The sequence below is a fragment of the Rana temporaria genome, chromosome 1 (genome assembly GCF_905171775.1).
Source record: "Rana temporaria chromosome 1, aRanTem1.1, whole genome shotgun sequence".
NCBI lineage: Eukaryota > Metazoa > Chordata > Amphibia > Anura > Ranidae > Rana > Rana temporaria.
This window is the reverse complement of record NC_053489.1, coordinates 255,383,955-255,405,832: the sequence shown is the minus strand read 5'-3', so window position 1 is coordinate 255,405,832 and position 21,878 is coordinate 255,383,955. Positions and strand designations below refer to the sequence as shown.

At 42.7% G+C, this 21,878-nt stretch overlaps 1 protein-coding gene across 2 annotated transcripts in view; it reads left to right on the top strand.

Annotated features, from left to right (window-relative positions):
- ZFHX2 (zinc finger homeobox 2) overlaps positions 1–21,878 on the top strand; it is a 107,392-nt gene that overhangs the window by 70,880 nt on the left and 14,634 nt on the right. Inside the window, exons 9-10 of one of the 2 annotated variants that reach the window (XM_040354405.1) lie at positions 32–4,243; positions 4,970–5,052. In XM_040354405.1, coding sequence (XP_040210339.1) covers positions 32–4,243; positions 4,970–5,049 — 4,292 coding nt within the window. In that variant the 3' untranslated portion in view covers positions 5,050–5,052. The remainder of the gene's footprint in view (positions 1–31; positions 4,244–4,969; positions 5,053–21,878) is intronic. The other variant, XM_040354402.1, reaches the window with a different exon arrangement.

Here is a 21,878-nt window from a genome sequence, read left to right as displayed (position 1 = left end):
GTTCTTCATCCGTAATTTTCATTCATTGTAGGTGAAGCCACAGATACATCCCCTCCAGAATCTCCTGGTGAAATTTCAACAAGCCCGAATGAAGCGACAGATTCTGTTGCCGATACTGACAAATTACCAGAAGAGACTGCATGTCCCTTGTGCCCTATAACCTCTGAAAATTCTCAAGAACTAAGAACCCACTTGGAGAAGGATCATCCAGAGTTTAGTCAGTCTGATATTCAGCAAGCATGTGAATCACGCAGTCAAGAAGTTGAAGGTACAGAGCAAGAGGATAAAAAGGGGCCTCAGGAAAGTACACCCGCTCATACTCAACATTCTATATATCGAAAAACCACCAACTTTGCCATGGATAAATTTATGGATCCTTCTAGGCCTCACAAATGTGTGGTATGCAAAGAATCCTTTACCCAGAAAAACATCCTACTTGTACATTATAATTCAGTATCACACTTGCACAAGGTGCGTAAAGCCTCTCTTGATCCTTCACTTTCTAACCGTCATGAATCTGGAGCAGGGTCTACGGTACATGGAGTACAAGCAGGACAAGATAAACCCTACAAATGCACTGTGTGCCATGTATCATACAACCAAAGCTCAACATTAGAAATTCACATGCGTTCTGTACTTCATCAAACCAGATCAAGGAGCTTGAAGCAGGACCCTACCAAGATTCCCTTAGAAAAACCTCAAAGAGACCCTGTATGTAAGAGTGAAACTACTACTGATTGCAGAGGAGAGACCATAGAATTGCAAGGAGTGGACCTTCCCAAAAAGAGACCACAGCAGATTGGTCCCTGTGTTGGAGTTCCCATTTTGCCCAGTCCAGTTGCTCCACCTCCAGTGCAGCTATCCATGGATTTGTCTAGACCACCACCACTTGTCCAGCCTTCTCCGCTTTTTACATCATCACTCCTTCCCTCATTTCCACTAATACCTGAGGCTTTTTTGAAACTCCAGCGTCAACAGCAGCAGCTTTTGCTTCCATTTTACCTGCAAGAACTCAAAGTTAGTGCAGATGGAGGACCAACACCTTTACTGTCTTTTGGAGGTGCTCAGCAGCCTCCATCCATTAAGGATGAGGGTGACCAACCCAGCGTAACACCCAGACCAGCGAATGAAAAGGATGAAAAAGTACCAGATGAGCGTGAGGCAGCAACTGGAGAAGCAGATGTTTCTCAGAATCCAGAGTCTTCAACAAAGGCTTCTGTAGACCCTACTGGATCTGCAGCACGAGCATTGCTAGAGAATTTTGGATTTGAGCTGGTCACACAGTATAATGAGGGAAGGCAGCCACTTACTAGCCAAATTCAGATTCAGCCACAGCCTCCTGCTCCACCACTTGATGCATTGCCTATACCTGATTCCACAGAGAGCCTTCAATGTGGTACTTGTGGTAAACATTTTTCAAACAGATTGATTCTTAAAACACACGAGGAGCACATGCACCAACGTTTGCTACCATTTGAAGCTTTGAGTAGATATGCTGCCAATTATCGCCGAACCTACGACAGTCATAACCCTGCTGGAGTCAATACTGAAACAGGAGGTCCTTCAGCTACACCATTAGACTTCTCTGTAACATCTCAACACTCTCAGTGTTCCAAAGAGGTTGAAGACCAGGATTCTTTACCTGATCAGGCCATTACAGTTGAACAGCTTAGATTTCTACACAACCACCTGGATTTTCCTGGTCACCTGTTGGAAGAGCAGCTATTATGGGCAGCTGAAAAGACTGGATTATCCCCTGCAGCTATCATGCAGTGGCATAAGCAGGGTGAGGGAAGCATGCAAGAGTTTCAAGAAGAAGAAGGAGAGGATTATTCTAAGACTGATCGTATGAGTAATCGACGATTTTCACGCACAAAATTCTCTGACTTTCAGACTCAGGCACTAAACAGCTTTTTTGAGTCCAGTGCATATCCTAGAGATAATGAAGTAGAGCAACTGTCCGCACTGCTAGGTCTTTCTGGACGGGTGGTGGTGGTCTGGTTTCAAAATGCTCGACAAAAAGCACGAAAGCAAGCTGCAGATTATGGAAATTCCCCTTCACCACCTCTGTATCCTGTTCAACCAGGGGAACGCCCTGCTGCCAACAGCAATGTTCCACCTTGTCGGAAATGTGGCATGAGCTTTCCTTGCATTTTTCATCTAATCCGTCACCTGAAAACTTGCTATAGTGACATCAGTGAAGAAGCAACTGAAACTGAAGAGAAAGACGAGGAATTGATTAGGTCTGCACAGACTGAAGAGTCAGTATCAGATCACACTGAAGACACTGATCTCCCATTATCAATTAGCCAAGAAAAGCAAGATAAACCACAAAAGGAAACCAAAGTTGATCAAGAAGTTAATGCTCCGGTTATAAAAGAGAAAGCTGAGTCGCCTAAGGTAAATGAAGGAAATATACCAATATCTGAGCCAGGGGATCATCTTGTGGAGCCAAATGAATCTTCTGTCACTAACAGCAATGTGGACCAGAACCAAAACAAGACATCACCAAGTAATAGCCATCTTCAAACACCTTTGATGGACCTCTCTGTGCTTATCCCAGTGGGGCCTGGTGAGGTGGCCTATCAGAGAAAAAGAAAGCATGAAGAAGAAAGCCTCTCTCCAACTGGAAGTGAAGGCGGTGATGAGCCTCCAAGGGACAAGCGTCTGAGAACCACTATTTTACCAGAACAGTTAGATATTTTACATAGATGGTACTTGCAAGACTCCAATCCAACAAGAAGCACACTAGAACGCATATCTTTCGAAGTGGGCCTGAAAAAGAGAGTGGTTCAGGTTTGGTTTCAGAACACAAGGGCTCGTGAGAGGAAAGGCCAGTACCGAGGGGTACCACCTGGCACTATTTCCGCTCCTCGACAGCAAGATGACTCTACAAATGAAGCGACAAAAAGAGAAAGCTCTGGTTCAAGTTACTTTTATAATGCAACTCCAAGCCAAATTATGCCACAGCTTGTAGCCAAGTCATGCACATTAGCGATACAGACCAGTTCTTCAGTATCTTCTAAACCTCAGACTTCTTCCAGCCTCACAAATACTCATGTTGCCAAGTCCCTGGTGAATCCAACCCAGGCTCTGTCAGGCCTGCTGAGTGCTGCACAAATTATGCCTGGCTTAGTTAATCCATCTCAAACAATCCCAAGCCTTGCTAGCTCTTCCCAAGCTTTAGCTGGCCTTGTTAATCCACCACAGACATTATCAGGTTTAGTTAACCCAAATCAGGCATTCCCAGGTCTTATTAACCCTGCCCATGTTCTGCCCAGCCTAGTGAGTACTTCCCAGTCGTCACCAGGATTGCTGTTAGCTTCCTTTCAAACTAAACCTGCAGCACCACCTGTTTTAGTGTCTTCCCCTCCTGAGGCTAAAGTACATTCTTCTCCCATCCAGCAAGCACCTTCCCAGTTGCCAATAGCTGAACCTGACAAAACAGTAACTCTGTCAGTTAATGAGACACTGGATTGCTCTAAAATTAAACATTCTGAGCAACATACTACTGAGAATCAATCTACTGAGAATCAAGGAAGTTGCAACCAAAAACCTTCAGAAGAGAAAACAGCCCATAAAATGATGGACTCTATGATGCACAGTCCACAGGCTGGAGATATGAGTGACTCATCAAGTTCAGATCCTGGTCCTTCTAGTCCTGGCAAAGGACCCTTAAACTCTGAAGGCTTTTTAGGTTCCTCAGGAGCTAGACGCTATCGCACTCAAATGAGTAGTCTACAGTTAAGGATACTTAAGGCATGTTATTCAGAATATCGCACCCCAAGCATGCAGGAATGTGACTGCCTTGGCAGTGAGATTGGGTTGCAGAAGAGAGTTGTTCAGGTTTGGTTTCAAAATGCCAGAGCCAAAGAAAAAAAGGCTAAACTCCAAGGACTGGTTGGCACAACTGCTTCCAGTGAAGGACCTCAGCCTACTGAGTGTACTCACTGTAATGTTAAATATGGGCCTACCATCCCATGTCGTGCCCACATTTTCTCAAGACAGCATATTGCAAGGCTTCGAGTATCAATACAACAGCAGCTAAAAGAGGAAAGCCGATACCGTGACACACATCCAAGTGCAGGAGCACCGTCTGTTTCAGAGAGCAAACCAACCTCGCAGATGCTTAACTTCCAGACTTCTGCTACAGTGGCACCACAAATCCAGAGGATTACACCCCTGCTGATGCCAGGACAGGGCATTCCTGCACCTATAGGTGGATTGGCCACATTTAACACAGGTAAAAACAGCTTGTCATTAGGCAGCATAGAAGAGTAGAGTCACAGTACACAAACATGCCTTGAAAAGTGCTAGGTGCTGAGTAATGGAATTATTTTAGTATTAAAATTATTACCATTAATACTAAAACAAAGAAGTTGTTCCCCTCTTAAATATGAAACAAAAGGTTGCAAATGAAATAATATGCAGGGACCTAAAGTGGCATTAGATCCAAAAAAAAAACAAACACATTTGTATTGCAGCTTACCAATTTTTTAAGTGGTTCTAAAGCCTTATGGTTTTTTTACCCTAATGCTCTTGCCGCTGTCTCCCTCCCCATTGGGAAGATTGTTAGCAGCAGGAGACATTGGCTCCTGCTGCTGTCAAGTAAATGCTGTGAAGAGGGAGCGGGGGGCAGGGCCAAGAGATGCAGACAAGGCGGCTGGGTCAATAGACGCAGACAGGGCAGCTCAGGAGTGAGCCCATGCGGGTGCCCCCATGGAAATCGTCTTTCTGTGGGGGCACTCTGTAAAAAGCAGGGGCCTGGAATGTTACCTGGAGACCCCAGAAGAGGATTGGTGCTGTTCTGTGCAAAAGCATTGCCCGGACCAGGTAAGTATAACATGTTTGTTATTTAATAAAAAAAAAAAAGGTTTAATGTCACTTTTAATATGGTGTCAACGTTCGTTTTTTAGCCTTTTTTTTTTTTCACCTGTTAAACCAGCCAGTAACACACTTCCTGTCTTAGGGTGTCTCCAGTCTGGATGGAGGAGCAACAGAAATACCTTTGGACAGCAGCATTGTCAGTCTTGGGAGAGGGTAGTATAAAATGTATATAGATTTAGATGTACTAGACTAACAAATTAAAGCTGAACTAACATTTTTTAAGACGTTACAACAATGTTTTTTTTTGTTTGTTTTTTTGGGATAAAGGTTTTTTACGTAAATTAATAAAAGCTGACCATTGTAGGCTCCCCTGTCAATGTTAAATGGTTTGTCTCAACCCTCTAAGGCAGGCCAAAGATAATGCGATTTCCTTTCCTAGAGCTATTGTGTTCTCCTGGCAGGGGGGGTGGGGAGCCATCCCTGCCAGGAGAACACAACAATTATTGATAGCGGCTATAGTCGCTAGGAAGAATCTCATGCCAGAAATCCGACATGCTGGCTGTACCCAAGTCAATTGAGGGATCGACTTGGGTACAATCAGCCTGCCCACAGATGGATCGAATCTCAGCCAGTTCGAACCATCTATGGCCGGCTTTACTGACATTTTGGACAGCTTAATCTATTATAGGAAGGTGAAAAATAACAGACTTACTGGCCAGATCTACAACGATAAATAAGGAAAAACATTAATGCAGCCACCACATCTAAGAATTGGCAAGATGCAATATAAAACATTTTTGTTTGTGGGTTTAATACCGCTTTAAGCAAACTAGTATTTCCAGAACCCTTTGCCTTATACATGATAAATGCAATATCTGAGCTTAACTGTTTACTATATTATTGTGCATTACTCTGTTTAGGATCACTGCCCATTGACATATCAGTGCTGTTTACATGGTCACTTGATGATGCATTCATTTTGCTGTAATGTAAACAGTCTGCAATAGGCAGCTAGGTTTAGACTGCATGTTGAGTTTCTTATAACAAATACATATATTTCCTGACTGTTGGTGTCAGCTGGCCAGTAACAAGCAAAATAAGGTTGGCACAATGTTCTTGACAAGATTAGTAAAAAATAATCTTTAGGGGTTGTGTGCCACATACATGAAATAAGAATGTTGTGTTAGTACAGCCACCAGTTGGACCTAAATGTGCACAGGAATCAGGAGTTGGCAAATTAAAGCTTGAATGGGATTTGTTTAGATAGGGAAATGCAGAATGCTTTTACCTAGAATATGTTAATGAATACGCCCAACTATTAAAGTAGGATATATGGGGGTTGCCAACTTAACGCTTTCTGAAAATGACAAAGAACAAGTAAGCAGATCAGAAAAGTTAGAGAAAGGGTCAGAAACCCTTATCTCTATATAAGATTTAACCTCCCTGGCGGTATGATTCTTTCATATTTTAGGTGCTGAAAGCGGTACCATTATTTTGCATGGAAATTTGGCATTTTATATTGTAGGCCTGTAATTCTTAGGACTTACTCACTTAAATCTGTCCAAACAAGAGTCTAGTAGACATCCGGGTATGATAAAGTTTGAAACACAAAATCATAAATTATAATATAATAAATAACTATAAATAATTATAACAAATAATAATAATAATAAAAATTATTCATTAATGTAATCAAATCAAAAACACTGAAATTTGCTCAGTTGCAGAATTGTCGCTGTCATTACTTTCAGTGTTTGATGACGAATTTCCCCACAAATCACTATTGCTCAATTCTGCAACTGATTCTAATTTATTATCGCTGTTTTCTAGCTGGTCTAAAAGCACTTTTGACATAAAGGGACACTTTTGGTTGCTATGGACAATCAACAGTTTCCAGGCCGAAAGAACAGTTTTTATTATATAAAAGTGCATGTAGGACACTGGGCAGACCACTAGGGACAAAGGGGTTGTGTATTTTTTTCATACAGTACTGTAATCTGTAAGATTACAGTATACTGTATGTGTACTGTGTTTGAACTTTTTTGAATTTGGCGCCGATCTCCGCCCCGTGCGTCGTAACATCGCAGGGAACGGAGCTCGACGGCACTGTGCGAATCGAGTGAGCAGACAGCTCGATCACACAGCGGGGAGACATTAAAGGATCCAGGGACAAGGTAAGTAATTCCCTGCCTGTATCCTGCGATGCAATCCCGAGTCTGGCTCGGGGTTACCGCTATTGGTGCTGAAATTCCACCCCGAGCCAGACTCGGGAATACCGCTCAGCAGGTTAAAAGAAAAGGGTCAGTATGACAGCCAGATACCTAGCATTTTCAAAAGATGAGGTTAGCAATGGCATCTTACATATTTCTATCATGACTGGTTTCCTTTATGTATCATTTTTTAGGAACCACAACATTCCTGACAATTTTGTTTTCAGCCTCCAGCCTAAGGGGTTTCACCTGTTACTTTAGTGACATGAAAGCTTATAAGTTAAAACCTATAAGTTTACTTTTACAATTTCCAGTAGTTGTAAACTAATTGTTACGTTGGGTGTAACTCTCAGGCCTTGTACTCACGACCGGATCTGTGCGCTGGAAACTGTCTGCCCGACAGTTTCCGGCGTACAAGGCTGATTTGTGTTTTGTTCCGCTGGCGTGTACACACCAGCGGACCAAATTCCCGTCGTACCGGAACGCGTGCACGTAAACTACGTACGACGTCACTATAAAGGGGAAGACCAAAGTTAATGGCGCCGCCCTCTGTTCCTCTTTTGCTAGTTACGTGTTTGCTCGTGTTAGTGAAGGTTTGGTTAGAGCTGATTCGCGCTTCTCGGTCTCCAGGCTTTGACAGCGTGTATTCACGGGTTCAGTGCGTGTGCTTGCGGTAACGTAGTTGTCATTCGGCTATAGGCAAGCAGGTTGTTTCTGCTTTAGCAGTTGCATCCTGTGCGCTCGTATCTGTTTGTCACGCGTTTGTCGCAGGTAGTGCTGGATTTGCGAGTGCTTTCTGTTTCAGTGTGTTCTTGACTGACCAGCCGGCCGGTTTGAAGCCATGATGGAGCAGCAGCGTCAATTTTCGCGAGTTGGTGCTGTTTATGGGATGGCTGCTGGATATGTTCATTTGTCCAGTACTTTGGCCAGAAACAGGGGGCGGAGGCGTTTCTGGACCAAGAATTGGTTGCGCCAGCGTGACCAGTTCTCACATATGCCTCTGCTTAGGGAACTCCAGGAGAATAATCCTAATGACTTTAGGAATTTTCTCCGCATGACGGACCCCGTATTCAACCGTCTGCTGGATCTTCTGTCCCCCTATATCACGAGGCAGGACACTGTGATGCGCCAAGCCATCACGGCCGAGCAGAGGCTTATTGCCACGTTGCGGTACCTGGCGACTGGGAGGAGCCTGCAGGACCTCAAGTTCTCGACAGGCATCTCTCCGCAGGCGCTTGGGGTCATCATACCGGACACGTGTGCTGCCATCATCAAAGTTATGCATGAGGAGTATATTAAGGTAAGTTTCCTGGCTCTAATAATGTGGCCAACTAACTTTATTTTTATTTTCCCAGATATGCTGTGTGTTTAACTAACGTTACCTTTTCTCCCTATGCATGTTGATATCAGCTTTACATGTTTTATTCTTGGCCTACCTGCATATTTGTCCCTTACCCAATATTAACCTGTCCAGCATGCTATCCTAGGGACAAACCCACCTTGCCATTTTTTCAAACAGGACTTTTTGGTTTTTGTGTCCCCCCCTTCAAACTTTTATTGTCCCCATCAGAGGGCTGTGGAGTCTCTTAATGAAGTGGCCCTATATATTTCATTTCCCAAATTCTCCATGCACATTTTTCTAATGCAATTTTAATACTGTGAACTGTCACAAGGATGCTTGTAGGATGTATTTGTTACAAAGTACTAAATCTCTAATTTTGTTTGTCCCCACAGCTACCCTCCACACCACAGGAATGGCAGTCTGTGGCTTCCCAATTTGCCCAGCGGTGTGATTTTCCAAACTGCGGTGGAGCAATAGATGGGAAACACGTCCGCATTGTGCCCCCACCCCGCTCGGGGTCCTACTATTATAATTACAAGGGTTATCATAGTATTGTGTTGATGGCGGTGGTGTCGGCACAGTATGAGTTTCTATATGTGGACGTGGGGAAGAACGGCCGGATGTCTGATGGGGGAGTGTTCGCACGGACTGATTTCTATGATCGTCTCCAAGCTGGTGGTCTGGCATTGCCACCAGATGAAGATAATGTGGAAGGACTTCCGTTTGTGTTCCTAGCGGACGAGGCTTTCGGGCTTGGTCCTCACCTCATGCGGCCTTTTCCCCAGAGGACCCTCACCTCAGAGAGGAGTGTGTTTAATTTTCGGTTGGCCAGGGCTCGGAGGGTAGTCGAGAATGCCTTTGGGATACTCACCAACCGGTTCCGCCTGTTCAGGACATCGATACATCTGGCGGAATATAAATTGGACACCGTTGTATTTGCCTGCTGCATTTTGCACAACTTTTTACGCAGGCACTCCCAGACGTACCTACCCGACATCGGTTCTGAGGCAAGACTACCCTCAGATCCCCTTCCCGGGCTGGACACTGGTCGCGCTGGCTTGGCCCCCCAATCAGCTCGTGAGGTACGCGACAAATATGTTGAGTACTTCATGGGTCGGGGGGCCATTGCTATGCCAGATCATATTTCTTTCTAATTCGGCCCCCAAAGAAAGGAATATTCTAAAAAATAATAAATAATTAGACCATTGGACTTTATACAGTTGTTTGTCATTAATGCTTTTTCTCTTTTTCTGTCTTCCTGGTTCTCTAACTAACTTCTTCAATTGTAATGCATAATTGATTTCTCCACTTTTAGTAACTAACCACATTTTGCACAGTATTCACTCATCTACAAACAGGGTATTGAGTCTAGAAATAAGAAGCAACTCCATTTGTAAATGTTGAGGTCAAGTTTTTTTAATTTTTGCTTGTTCATGACCCCAAAAATAATTTTATATTTTTTTCATTACTCCCTGCTTTTGTACTTAGGAGTCTTCAAAAATTTTTTAAACTTTTTTTTTTTTTTCAGGTAATTCAACCAAAAATATTATGCAGATTATACATTTATTAACAAGTTCACTTTTTTTTTACTCAAATATAGTTAGATTTATTGTTTACATATATATATATATATAGATTATATTTGGTGGGGTGTTTACCGCCTTAAATTTTTTTTTGGCCATATTTTTTAGGCACAAAAAACAATAATTTTTTAACCATTTTTTTTGTTTTTGGTGTGTTTTTCTAAAAGAAAATTTTTAGGTGAGAATTTGGAGTCAAATCTCTACTTCACTAAATTCAGTGATTAGAGAGATTTATAATTCTATATATATATTTTTAAAAATTTTTGGCGTTGTTTATTCTTTATGGTCTAAACTTTATAGTATCCCAAAATGTTCAACATGGTCAAAAAGTAACAAAATCCAATTCCAAAAATATAAAAACTCACAACAGCAGTCAGTCATGGTGTGCTTTCACACTGGAACACGCCAAAATTGGAAGATACACACATTCAGTGCAAACTCGCCAAATGTCATTGGTTCAACAGACAAATGGCCACATGTGCTATCTGACATCATGGGTGATCAATGTCTGTGTTTTGTGGGAGCAAACCCTTCCTCTCAACTACTTGAGGATGGAGGAGGGGGTTGGACCCACAAAGCACAGACATTAGATATTCTGTGATGGCAGATAGCACATGTTGGCACACTGTGTGTGTATCTTCAAATTTTGGCGTATTCATTATTCAAACTGTAAAAATGTTTGTGGGGGCGGGGGATGGGCGGGGGGTGTTTCAGTCTTTGACACGGCCCATCATGTCAATAATGTTCTTAAAATTAGATTCGATGACCATCATTCTTTGCCGCATATTGTCCATTTCCGTGCTGCATTCCAAAAGGACATTTGTTACATTCTGTTCCATGAGAAACATCCTTTCACGCATATTGTGCATTTCAGTGCTGCACTCCATTACCTGCTGAATAATTATAGCAGCACTTGCACGTGAAAATATTGGCACACCATCCTCCTCCCCTAAAACAAAAAAAAAAAATGGCATTTACAATATTATTTTTCAATGAGGCCTATCTACATATGTTTTTTTGAATCAAGCTAGGGTGACACTGACCTGATGGGCTTCTCCTTTCCACCTCTTCGACATCTTCTATCACTCCTCCTTCTTCCACCACCTCCCCATCATCTTCAATCACTCCTCCTTCTTCCACCACTTCCCCATCATCTTGGACTCCTCCTTCATCCATCAATCCACCTTCTTTCAATTCGCCAAATTGTTCTTCCGCCACTTGCCCTTCATCTGCTATGACTTCTAAGTCCAAAATTACTTCTTCCTCCTCTCTTCCTTCCTCCTTTCTTCCTTCCTCCTCTCCTTCCACATCCTCCTCTCCTTCCACATCCTCCTCTCCTTCCACATCCTCTTCTCCTTCCACATTCTCCTCTCCTTCCACATCCTCCTCTCCTTCCACATCCTCCTCTCCTTCCACATCCTCCTCTCCTTCCACATCCTCTTCTCCTTCCACATCCTCCTCCTCCTCCACATGTTGAGATGGCAGATTTTGGCCTTGTCTGGCCCTCTCTGCCTCCTCCAAATGCTGGCGACTTCTTTCCCCTGAAATAAACCAAAAAAAATGTAGACTCATCAGCACACAGATATTGGAGAGCATAAATCGCACACATTGCTTAGAAGATGCTTTCATTTAGTTACTTTTATCTTTCACCAAACCTACATTTTGCAATTACTTCTATATGGCAAGCTCTGATCCTGCCCCTTTTTAGCAAAGTGACACACATGGATGTCCCCCCTAAACTGTATTTCTGGGAGACCCTACCAAAACCCATTTTTGATTTGGGGAGACACAGGTGCTCTGCATTGCAGATGTGAAAACATCTGCTTTATTACCATATTATTTCTAGAACTAGCTTTTACACAATGTTTACAAACAAAGTTTTTGGCCAGTGAGCCATGTCCAGGTGTGTTGTTCCTGGAATAACCGAGCCTTTCTGATAAACTATGTGATGTTACGTTGTTTACTAAGAACACTGTTTGTAAATATGTAGTTATTTATGTTCTAAAAAATAAATAACAACATGTCTTTAAAATTACAAGCAGGCCAAGGAGGCAGATGGTGAAATATACATGGCAACACATTATTGCAGACAATCACCACCCCCCCCCCCCCCCAACCCCAATATATATTTACTTACTTTTACGCAGAATTTTAAGTATTTTCTTCATCTGATGTGGCTCCCTCAATTTTAAGTCTGACCAGCGTTTCCTCAGCTGTTCCTTGGACCTGGTGATCCCAAACATCCTCTGCATTCTCCTCGCCACCTTGTCCATAATATGTGCCTTTCGGCGGTTAGGGGTCTTGTATGGCCCTAATTCACCATCATAGTCCTTTTTTCGCATGATGTAAACTAACTCCACCATTTCCTGGAACCGCATATTAGTGGCTTTATATCTTCTTTTCCTTGATCGGGACGTCCCTGCCTCTGTCCCTTCACTTGTGGCATGAGAGCATCGTGCCCGCTCGTGTGACATCGCCATCTTTCCTTTCCCACAGAGATTATGGGCGTGGAAAAGATGAATTCTTACGCCATGGGCGGAGAAGAGGGCGGCGTTTAATACATACGCGGAGTGTAGAGAATGCAAACAACGTGTTTACGTCCGTTACGCGGAGAATCTTCGAGCGCATCCAGAACATACACAGTTAACGCCATATTTCCTAAACTCATTGATTAGGGGCCTCGCAAAGGTGACGAGGGCGGGGTTTCATAAATACGCGGAGTGTTTAAAAGGTTTACGCCGTGATTACGCATCTTACGCGGTAATTAGGCGAGCGTGAGAAACGAGGAGCGAGAGACAGGAAGGTAAGGAAATTAAAAATGTGATCAGCAGAGGCCTTGAAAATGTAGACACATGGGATGGGGGTTTGGGCTGTTGGTTGCACCCTTTTTAAGCTATTCTGTCTATGGGGTACCACAATGTTATTTTGGTATCCAAATGCTTTTGGACACCTCACAAAATAGAGATGTGAACAATGCTGTACCTCATTGACAAGTTTTTGAATGGTGTATTCAGATCAGGCAAAGTATTGTTCAAGTGTTGGTTGTACAGAGGTCATTAGGAAGTGTCTTTTATGTCATCCATTGTCAGGGGTATGAGATTTACACATGAAAGAGTGCCTAGATGAAAACTGTCATTTGTAAGCATTGTTTAATTTAATATATTTAAAATATTTACTGCAATGTGAACAATGGCTCTGCATCTAGCAAATCAATGTTTGGTACAAGCAATGCGGCCGAGCTGCCAATCATTGTTTAAACAAGAGAGACTGTGTTTGGAATTAGATATAGGTAATAAATTTGAAGACACATATTAGATCAAGGTCAACGCTGATCCTTTGGAATATTTATTTTTCTGTGGTTTATGTTTTTGTAATCTAGACTCAAAAAGAAATATAATTTTGCAAAAATTGCAATGGACCTCCTACAAAGCAAGGAATCTATAGAGGCCTTACTTCAAAAATACCAGGACACGCCCATCCTGTGGAATTCAAAACACTCGTTATATTGCAATAAAGAGGTACGAGCGGCAGCACTAGAAGAGCTAGCAAATTATATGCAAACTTGGGTGCCAGGATGCACTGCCAACATGGTGAAGGATAAACTTGCCAACCTCAGAAGCACATACAGGAGAGCATACAAAGCTAATAAAATCAAAAAATCGGGAGCAGCAGCAAGACAAGCAAAGGAACCCAAACTGTGGTATTATAAACAGATGGCTTTTTTGCGGGACGAAATGGAAGGCAGGAAAACGATGTCCAGTCTTTCTTCCAACCTTTCCTCCATGCTACCTTCCAGCGGACATTCCCCAGATGACCACAGCCCTGCAGAGTCGGAGGAAGAGGGCCTGGCTGACAGAGATGCAGATCTGCCACCCTTCGATGAGGAGGTATAGTAGTTTCCTCTATATTTATGGCGTAAATAATTCTTGGTGGATTAATGATTAGATATTGTAAAAAAAAAACCAAGCTGGAAAAAAGCAAACAAAAAGGTGTACAGACAAATAGGTGTCAGGGATGACAACTGCAGGGGTCAGAAGTAGAGTGTATTCAAGTAATAATGAACAGAAAATACTGAACGAAAAACATGAAAATGAGTGTGGTTTTATTTAGCGAAATTGTAAAAAAATTCTTTTTTTTTCCACACAGGAAGAAGAGATCAGCCAGGAGGTGGCAGATCCTCAGGTGTCTGTCAGCCAGGAGGAGGCCGGGGTCAGTGGCAGCCAGGAGGAGGCCGGGGTCAGTGGCAGCCAGGAGGAGGCCGGGGTCAGTGGCAGCCAGGAGGAGGCCGGGGTCAGTGGCAGCCAGGAGGAGGCCGGGGTCAGTGGCAGCCAGGAGGAGGCCGGGGTCAGTGGCAGCCAGGAGGAGGCTGGGCCCAGTGGCCTGCAGCAGGTCCACCCGGCCAGGAGAACCACCACCAGCCAGTCTTCTCCCCCCCAGGTGAGGCCATCAGGCCGAAGGAGGCAGTTGAGGCCTGTGGAGGAGGCAAGCCTCCGCATGATCCAGGAGGCAAGCGCCATCATGAGGGCCCCCCTCAACCCCACAGAGGCCTTCAGTGCCTCATTGGCCCATGATTTAAATGAAGGGGAGGAGGACCAGAGAAGACTGGCAAAGGCCCTGATGAACCAGGTCCTTTGGTGGATGCAGAGGGGCCTGCTGACCCCAGACACTGGGCTATGTGACCCGGCCCGGCTTGCGGAACACCATCCTCCTGCTGCCACATCAACCCCACCTGCAAGACCCCGTGTTCGATCCGCTGGAAGGCTGCCTGGAGGGAAGGCTGGAAAGAGGAGGAAACGTTGATTTTCTGCCTTCCATTTCCTTCCACATAAAGGACATCTTGTTTGTACTACCACAGTTTGGGTTCCTTTGTTTGTGTGCTGCTGCTTCATATTTTTGTGTTTGGCTCCTGAGGCTTGGAAGTTTATCCTTCACCATGTTGGAAATGCAAGTTTGCATATAGTTTGCTATCTATTCTAGTGCTGCTGTTCTTTTTATTTTTTGTGATGACATTTGCCTGAATAAAAGGCCTTTTGCTTTCATTTGAAAACATGTCTATTGTTTGATATACTGTGGGGATTATTAGGCAGCAAACCTTTAATAAATATACAATGGGTAATTTACAAAGGACACACTCCTTGGGGGGGGGGGGGGACATTTGGTGTGCCAACATGGTTTAATATTCTCTAATGAAACACCAACAAAAAAAAAAAAAATTTAAAAAAACATGTAAAAAAAAAAAAGTTTAAATGGTGACATAACTAGAAACAAAAAAAGAAATTAAAAAAATGCACATTCCTTTACAAAAATGACTACTCTAAATTATGGAGGACCACCAACCAAAACACACGTCTGGCATAGAAAACATTATTAAAGGATTACATCACAAGCAAGAAATGTGACATTTCAGTATGGGACAACTCTATTGAAATTGCATCAGCAAGAGAACGGGGTTATTCTAGCAAGAGAAGAATTAATAAAACGAGGCTTTAAAATGTGGTTTAGTGCGCCTTTTTAAGACATTGTTCTCTTGCTAGAATAAAAGGTTTCTAATGACGAATGTGCCATATCCCAAAGAAACGCGAGTTTTACCTGAACGAGCGCTCCCGTCTCCTCATTTGGACTGAGCATGCGCGGGGTTTTTGTACGCTGCTTTTGTGTACAGACGACCGAACATGTCTGACGGACACGATTCCAGCAGACTGTTTTAAAGCAAGACCAGGAAACAGTTGTTCGTTGGAAAACGGTCTGGCCGACGATTGTTTGCTGGAATTCTGTACGTTACTGCCTACACACGAACGAACATGTCCGCTGAAACTGGTCCGCGGACCAGTTTCAGCAGACATGTTTGGTCGTGAGTACGAGGCCTCAGACAGCCACATACTGCGTATAAGTGAAAACAGCAAAAAACGTTTTATCGGCTTTAACCCTATCTCTGCCAAACCCTGCCTTACATTTATTTTTTACCTTGGGTGGCCACAACATTTTTGCTTTTTTTTTTTTTACTTACAGATTCCAAAGTTTGTAAAAGACCCTTCAAGCCATATGTTTTCTAAAAAAAACAGGGCCTATTAAAATAAAAGCTGCTGCTACTGATATTGAATGGCCATGATAGCTGTGCAAATGTTTGTCAAAACTATATTTCAATAAAAATACTGAAAAATAATTTTTAGCACACACAAATACAACAATGTTTACTAAACTAGATAAATCTGTATTAAGGTTATTAAATAACAAATATTTTTACATTTTAAAATATGCCTTTTTTTTACCAAACAATTAAAAAAAAACTAAGAAAAGCAAAACTGTAAATGAAATTCCTTGAGGCTAGCTGCACACCTACATGTTGTGGTAACGCACGATCCACAGTGTGGTGATTTGAAGTCCTGCTGCGCTGTAACCCTTACATCAGTTGCAAATAAAAGGTTTAAAAACAAAATAATACTGATTATTACTAGCTATGTCTATCGCTGATTGATACCTGTGCCCCGCCAAGCCTGTACAGTGCAATGACAGGTTGTCGGCAGACTCAGCTATTATTCTTGACTGTTCACAGAGCCAGCGTTTACCTGCAGTGATCGTGGCTGTACACACACAATTGTGCTAGAAAAGCTAATACAAAAATATGCTGACAAGGGCTTGTACTGCAAAAAAAAATACGTGCATATATTACTACCACTGACGGATGCTGCCATACAGTCATACAAATGATAATATACTCTCATAAAATGTTATAAACAATAATCACATGGACAGGATTTTGGTTGTATTAGCTAGTTTAGGTCTAAGCAGCTTCATCTGATAATTAGCTTTCCTCCTTGAATAATATCAGTTTTGATATCCAATAGGCTTGTTTCAGAAAATAGTTTCAGCTTGGCTGCATCAGCTCATCCCTGTGGTCATTGTGAGGTTGATTTTCGAAAATTGGAAAGTGCAAAATCTAGTGCAGCTCTGCATAGAAACCAGCTTCCAGGCATAATTGTCAAAGCTTAATTAAACAAACTGAAGTTAGAAGCCGATTGGCTACCATGCAGAGCTGCACCAAATTTTGCACTCCTCAGTTTTAGTAAATCAAGCCCAGTATAACCACTTTTTTTTCCAGGCACTGGAATTTTGAATTTGTCAAATTTGACCATGTATGACTAGATCTGTTTCAATTTTTTTTAAATGTACTTTCCTCACTTGGGACTCATGGTGCTTTATCTGCTGTTGGGACAGCCATTTTGGGTAGGATATTATACTATAGCCAATTAACAAACCAGCATGTCTTTGGAGTATGGGAGGTAACCCACACAAGCACATGGATAACATGCAGATAGTGTCATGACCAGACTCCAACTGAAGAGCCCAGGGCTGCAATGCAAAAGTGCTGGCCACTAAGCCAATGTGCTCTCCCACACTTTACGTGTACAGTATGTTTATAGTTATTGTGGCCCTTTGCTAGCCTTTATCCGGCCCTTGGGGCAGTATTGCTCCCAATGATATGAGGCACTATTCCTTCAAAAAACACCAACAATGGGGCTCTATTTCTTCCACTAATGGAGCACTATTCCTCCTCCTACTGCCCACCAACACTGGGGCCATGTTTATTCTTACTGAAGCTCGGTCTTGGGGCATTTTTTACCCCCATTGGTCAGAATCTGGCCCCCCTGAAGTCTCAAAGACAGTAAACTGGCCCTTTGCTTGAAAAGTATGTAGACCCCTGCCTTAACCGAATGAAATATAGTTAGCTAAAGTATTGTGTATCAAAAACATTTTCTTAAATACTGCATTTACCCTTTATTATTACTCTGTTGCATATCAGCACTGTCAATTGTCCACAGCTTTTCTGCAGCCACTTCCTCACTACATGCATGCTCTCCAGCAGTGGCTGCATGACATTTCTGAAGGCCAATTTCCTAATGGTGACAACAGGTCAACATACCTGTGCAGTGTGCCTCAGCATGGTCATTTGTAGTCTCCAGCAATCATTTTTGACAGGGTGACAATGCAGGAGAACAATTAAGAGATGGGAAAAGGTATTGTCGCCCTATAATAGGAAGTTTTGGAACAAGGGCCTTTATGGAAGTATCATCTGGTAAAATATTTAAATGGGTTTTGAAATAACAAAAGGCACTGAAAGAAATGCATGATTTGGCTGCACTTAACAGTTTTCCCCTGTTGATTATATCTGTTTGTCTGGCTAATAAGAAAGAGAAATAACCACAACACTAAAATATATATATATATATATATATATATATATATATATATATATATATATATATATATATATATATATATAGGGACTATATTGTGAAATAATATCAGTGGGAGTGAGTATAAAAAGGCATAGAGTAAGTAAATGTATGAACAAATGTGTCTCAGTTTCTGAAGCTGAGATGGCAGCCAGTGTGTAAATTCCCACACTGCTTTAACATAAACCTGTAGCCTGACTGACCAGATTAGAGACAGTGTCGATGGGCTTTGGGTTTGTGTTATTGGACAAATGCAACTTGCTGCCATGTGCATTCTAATTGCATTTTAGTTCAGTTAAGACTGTTCTGAGATTCACAGGTCATTAAAGCGGTTATTAAATCTCAGGTTATTAAATCTCATTGTTAAACGACTTCTATCCCCTCTGTTTTAGGAAGATATAAGTATAGTGTGTCAGCTTTTTTAATTATTATTCAAAATACCTTCTTGCACAGCTTCGCTGTGCGGTCACGTGACCTCCCTCCGCTCTCCTTTCCCGATCTAAGGAGAGCAGCGAGAGGGGCTAAGATTCCCCACTGACGTATGCCAGCCAGCAGAGTGACCGCACAGCGGCACTGTGCTCGAAGGTATTTAGAATTATAATAAAAAAAAAAATTGACATACTGTACTTAATATCTTCCGAAAACAAAAGGGAATAGAAGTAATTAATTTATAAATGAGACTTAACAACCACTTTAATGAACTGTGAATCACAGAACAGTCTCAACTGATCTGAAATGCAAGTAGAATAGTAGATAGAAGTGAATTACAAACATTACTTTTCAGCCACAGTGGACCAGCGGAAGGAGGGGAGGGGCAGGTAGGAGATTATCTCTCACACACAGGCCTCGTACACACGACCATTTTCCTTGACAGAATTCATCAAGAAACTTGGTGGCAGAGCTTTTTTGCAGAGGAAAACGGTCATGTGTATGTTTTTCGTCGAGAAAACTGTCTTGGCTCTCAACGAGCAAAAAAGAGAACAAGTTCTCTTTTTTCTCGTCGGGAGTCTCAATTTCCTCGTCGTGTTTCTCGTCGGGCTGGTTTACGACGAGGAACACGTTCGTGTGTATGCTTAGAAACCCGAGCTTGCTCAGAATAAAGTATGAGACGGGAGCGCACCTTCGGTAAAAGTAGCATTCGTAATGGAGATAGCACATTCGTCACGCTGTAACAGACTGAAAAGTGTGAATCGTCTCTTACCAAACTTTTACTTAACACGCAGTAACATGAGATTAGCAAAAGCAGCCCCAAGGGTTGTGCCAGTGGAATCAAACTTTCCCTTTATAGTGCTGTTGTACGTGTTGTATGTCACCGCGTTTGAGAACAACAAGATTTTGTCTTGACAGTGTGTACGCAAAGAAAGCTTGACAAGATTCTCGACAAGCCTGACAAGGAACTTGTCGAGGAAAACAATGTTTCTTTTACGACGAGTTCCTCAGTCGTGTGTACGAGGCCACAGACTACTGAACTGACAGGCAGGGAGAGAGGGAGAGACTGAACACATAGCGAGATGATGGAGGGATGTAAACTGACCATGGTATCATGAATCAGCAGCCATGATTTCCATGGTCAGTACACATAGGGGGACACAGGAACAGGCAGGACCAACCAGGTATTTAATAACATGGGGACAAAGCACTATGCACTATAGAAGCACTATGCTATGGATAATGCTTTAAAGGAACAGGTTACAACCACTTTAGTTTACCTCCTTCTAAGCTGTATCAACCTGTAGAGTTGTATTTGCACTCCTATTGATTTGGGGAGAGAAGCAGTTCTGACATACAATGTCAACAAGTCACCATTTACGCTATTATCTAATCATTGTACAATTTCCTTAAAATTTTCCAAAATTATGTAATTTTAGGACCTACCTAAACTATACAACCAATTTATATCCAGTCGGGTAGGTCCTTGCAGTGCATAGATGGTGGAAGATCTAATGTGATTTTACAGTCAGATTGTAATGTGAGAGGTGAGCTTAAGTGTTTGGACTTCTTGAGTAAATCATAAACACAGAGGAGTGTGACCTCTGTCCCTTGATAAAGAAGAACAAAAGGATTTTTTAAAAAAGTCCTGTTTTCTCAAATTTTCATCAAGGGACACAAAAACAGTAGATTTCAGAAACATTGGGATGTCCCAAAACAGTCCAACTGAGAGGAGGGAAACACATCACTAACAGCGAAACAAAACACTGGGTGTGCCTGTAGCTTAACCTCTTGGCGCCAGAACCTCTCGGCCCTTTAAGAGGTTTAGGATGTCGGGAGACGGGGCTTTTGATCATTTGATCAGTCACGATGGTCACATGATCGGAACGCTCCCGATCGCAAGTATCAATCGGGAGCTTTCCGTTGGTGCCGGTAACTGTGCTAGAAGTGCGCTCTCAGAACAGCTGTATTTACATTAATTCACGCAAATATGTGGCCACTTGGTGCCAAAGCCCACCCGCTGAGAGACCGCATATATGCGTGCGGCCGGCCGGCGTCAAGGGGTTAAAGAGTTTCTTGCAGGACCTTGTATCCAAAGATACCTGAGCATCCACCTGGTAGAATTTAGAGAACATATGAAGAAAAAACAAGTAGTGGCCTTTGAGAGGCAGAGGCATATAGGCCCAGGAAGTACTCACAAGTCTAGTTTAATGCAGTTTAACTGGAAAGGGGGAAATTCAATCCTGAAAACCAGTAGGCTTGAACAATGACATGTCTGATTCAATGAGAGATGATCGAATGGGAAGTAGGTTGTCCTTTGCTGATACCTATTGGAATGACAGTCAGTTTGTCTGAAGGAAGATGTAGCTGAGAGTTAGACATAAACAGCTATGACCATATCAAAGCAATGGAGGGCTATCTCCCTAGGATGTACTGGAGTAGGACAGAGACATAGAAGGATAATGTTCTGGTTAAGGTGGGAGGTAGAAACCACCTTAGGAAGAATAGAGGCACTGGGTCTTAAAACAACTTTGTAATTGTGAAGAATCCTAAAGGATTCTTTACAAGATAAGGCAGCTAGCTCCGACACTCATTTAATACAGGTGATGGTAAAACCACTCTTTGAACTACAGTGGAAAAAGTTATATCCCTATCAGGTTCAAAAGAAGGTCTTTGAGGAACCATAAGAACCAGGTTAAGATCCCACAGAGTCAGTGGAGGCTATACAGGTAAGACTGTATGAGCTACATTTTGTACAAAGGCTTTGCAGAGGTAAATTTAAAACAATAATAGCTAGATTCAGGTAGGGGCGCGCATTGTTACGGCGGCACAGCGTATCGTATTTACGCTACGCCGCCTTAAGTCAGAGAGGCAAGTACTGTATTCACAAAGCACTTGCCTCCTAACTTACGGCGGCGTAGCGTAAATGGGGCCGGCGTAAGCGCGCCTAATTCAAATGTGGATGGGGCGTGTTTTATGTAAATGTTTGGTGACCCGACATGATTGAAGTTTTTTACGAACGGCGCATGCGCCGTCTGTGTACATATCCCAGTGTGCATTGCTCCAAAGTACGCCGCAAGGACGTATTGGTTTCGACGTGAACGTAAATTACGTCCAGCCCCATTCACGGACGACTTACGCAAACGATGTAAAATTTTCAAATTTCGACGCGGGAACGACGCCCATACTTAACATTGACTAGGCCAGCTATTTGTTGGAATAACTTTACGCCGAAAAACGCCTTACGTAAACG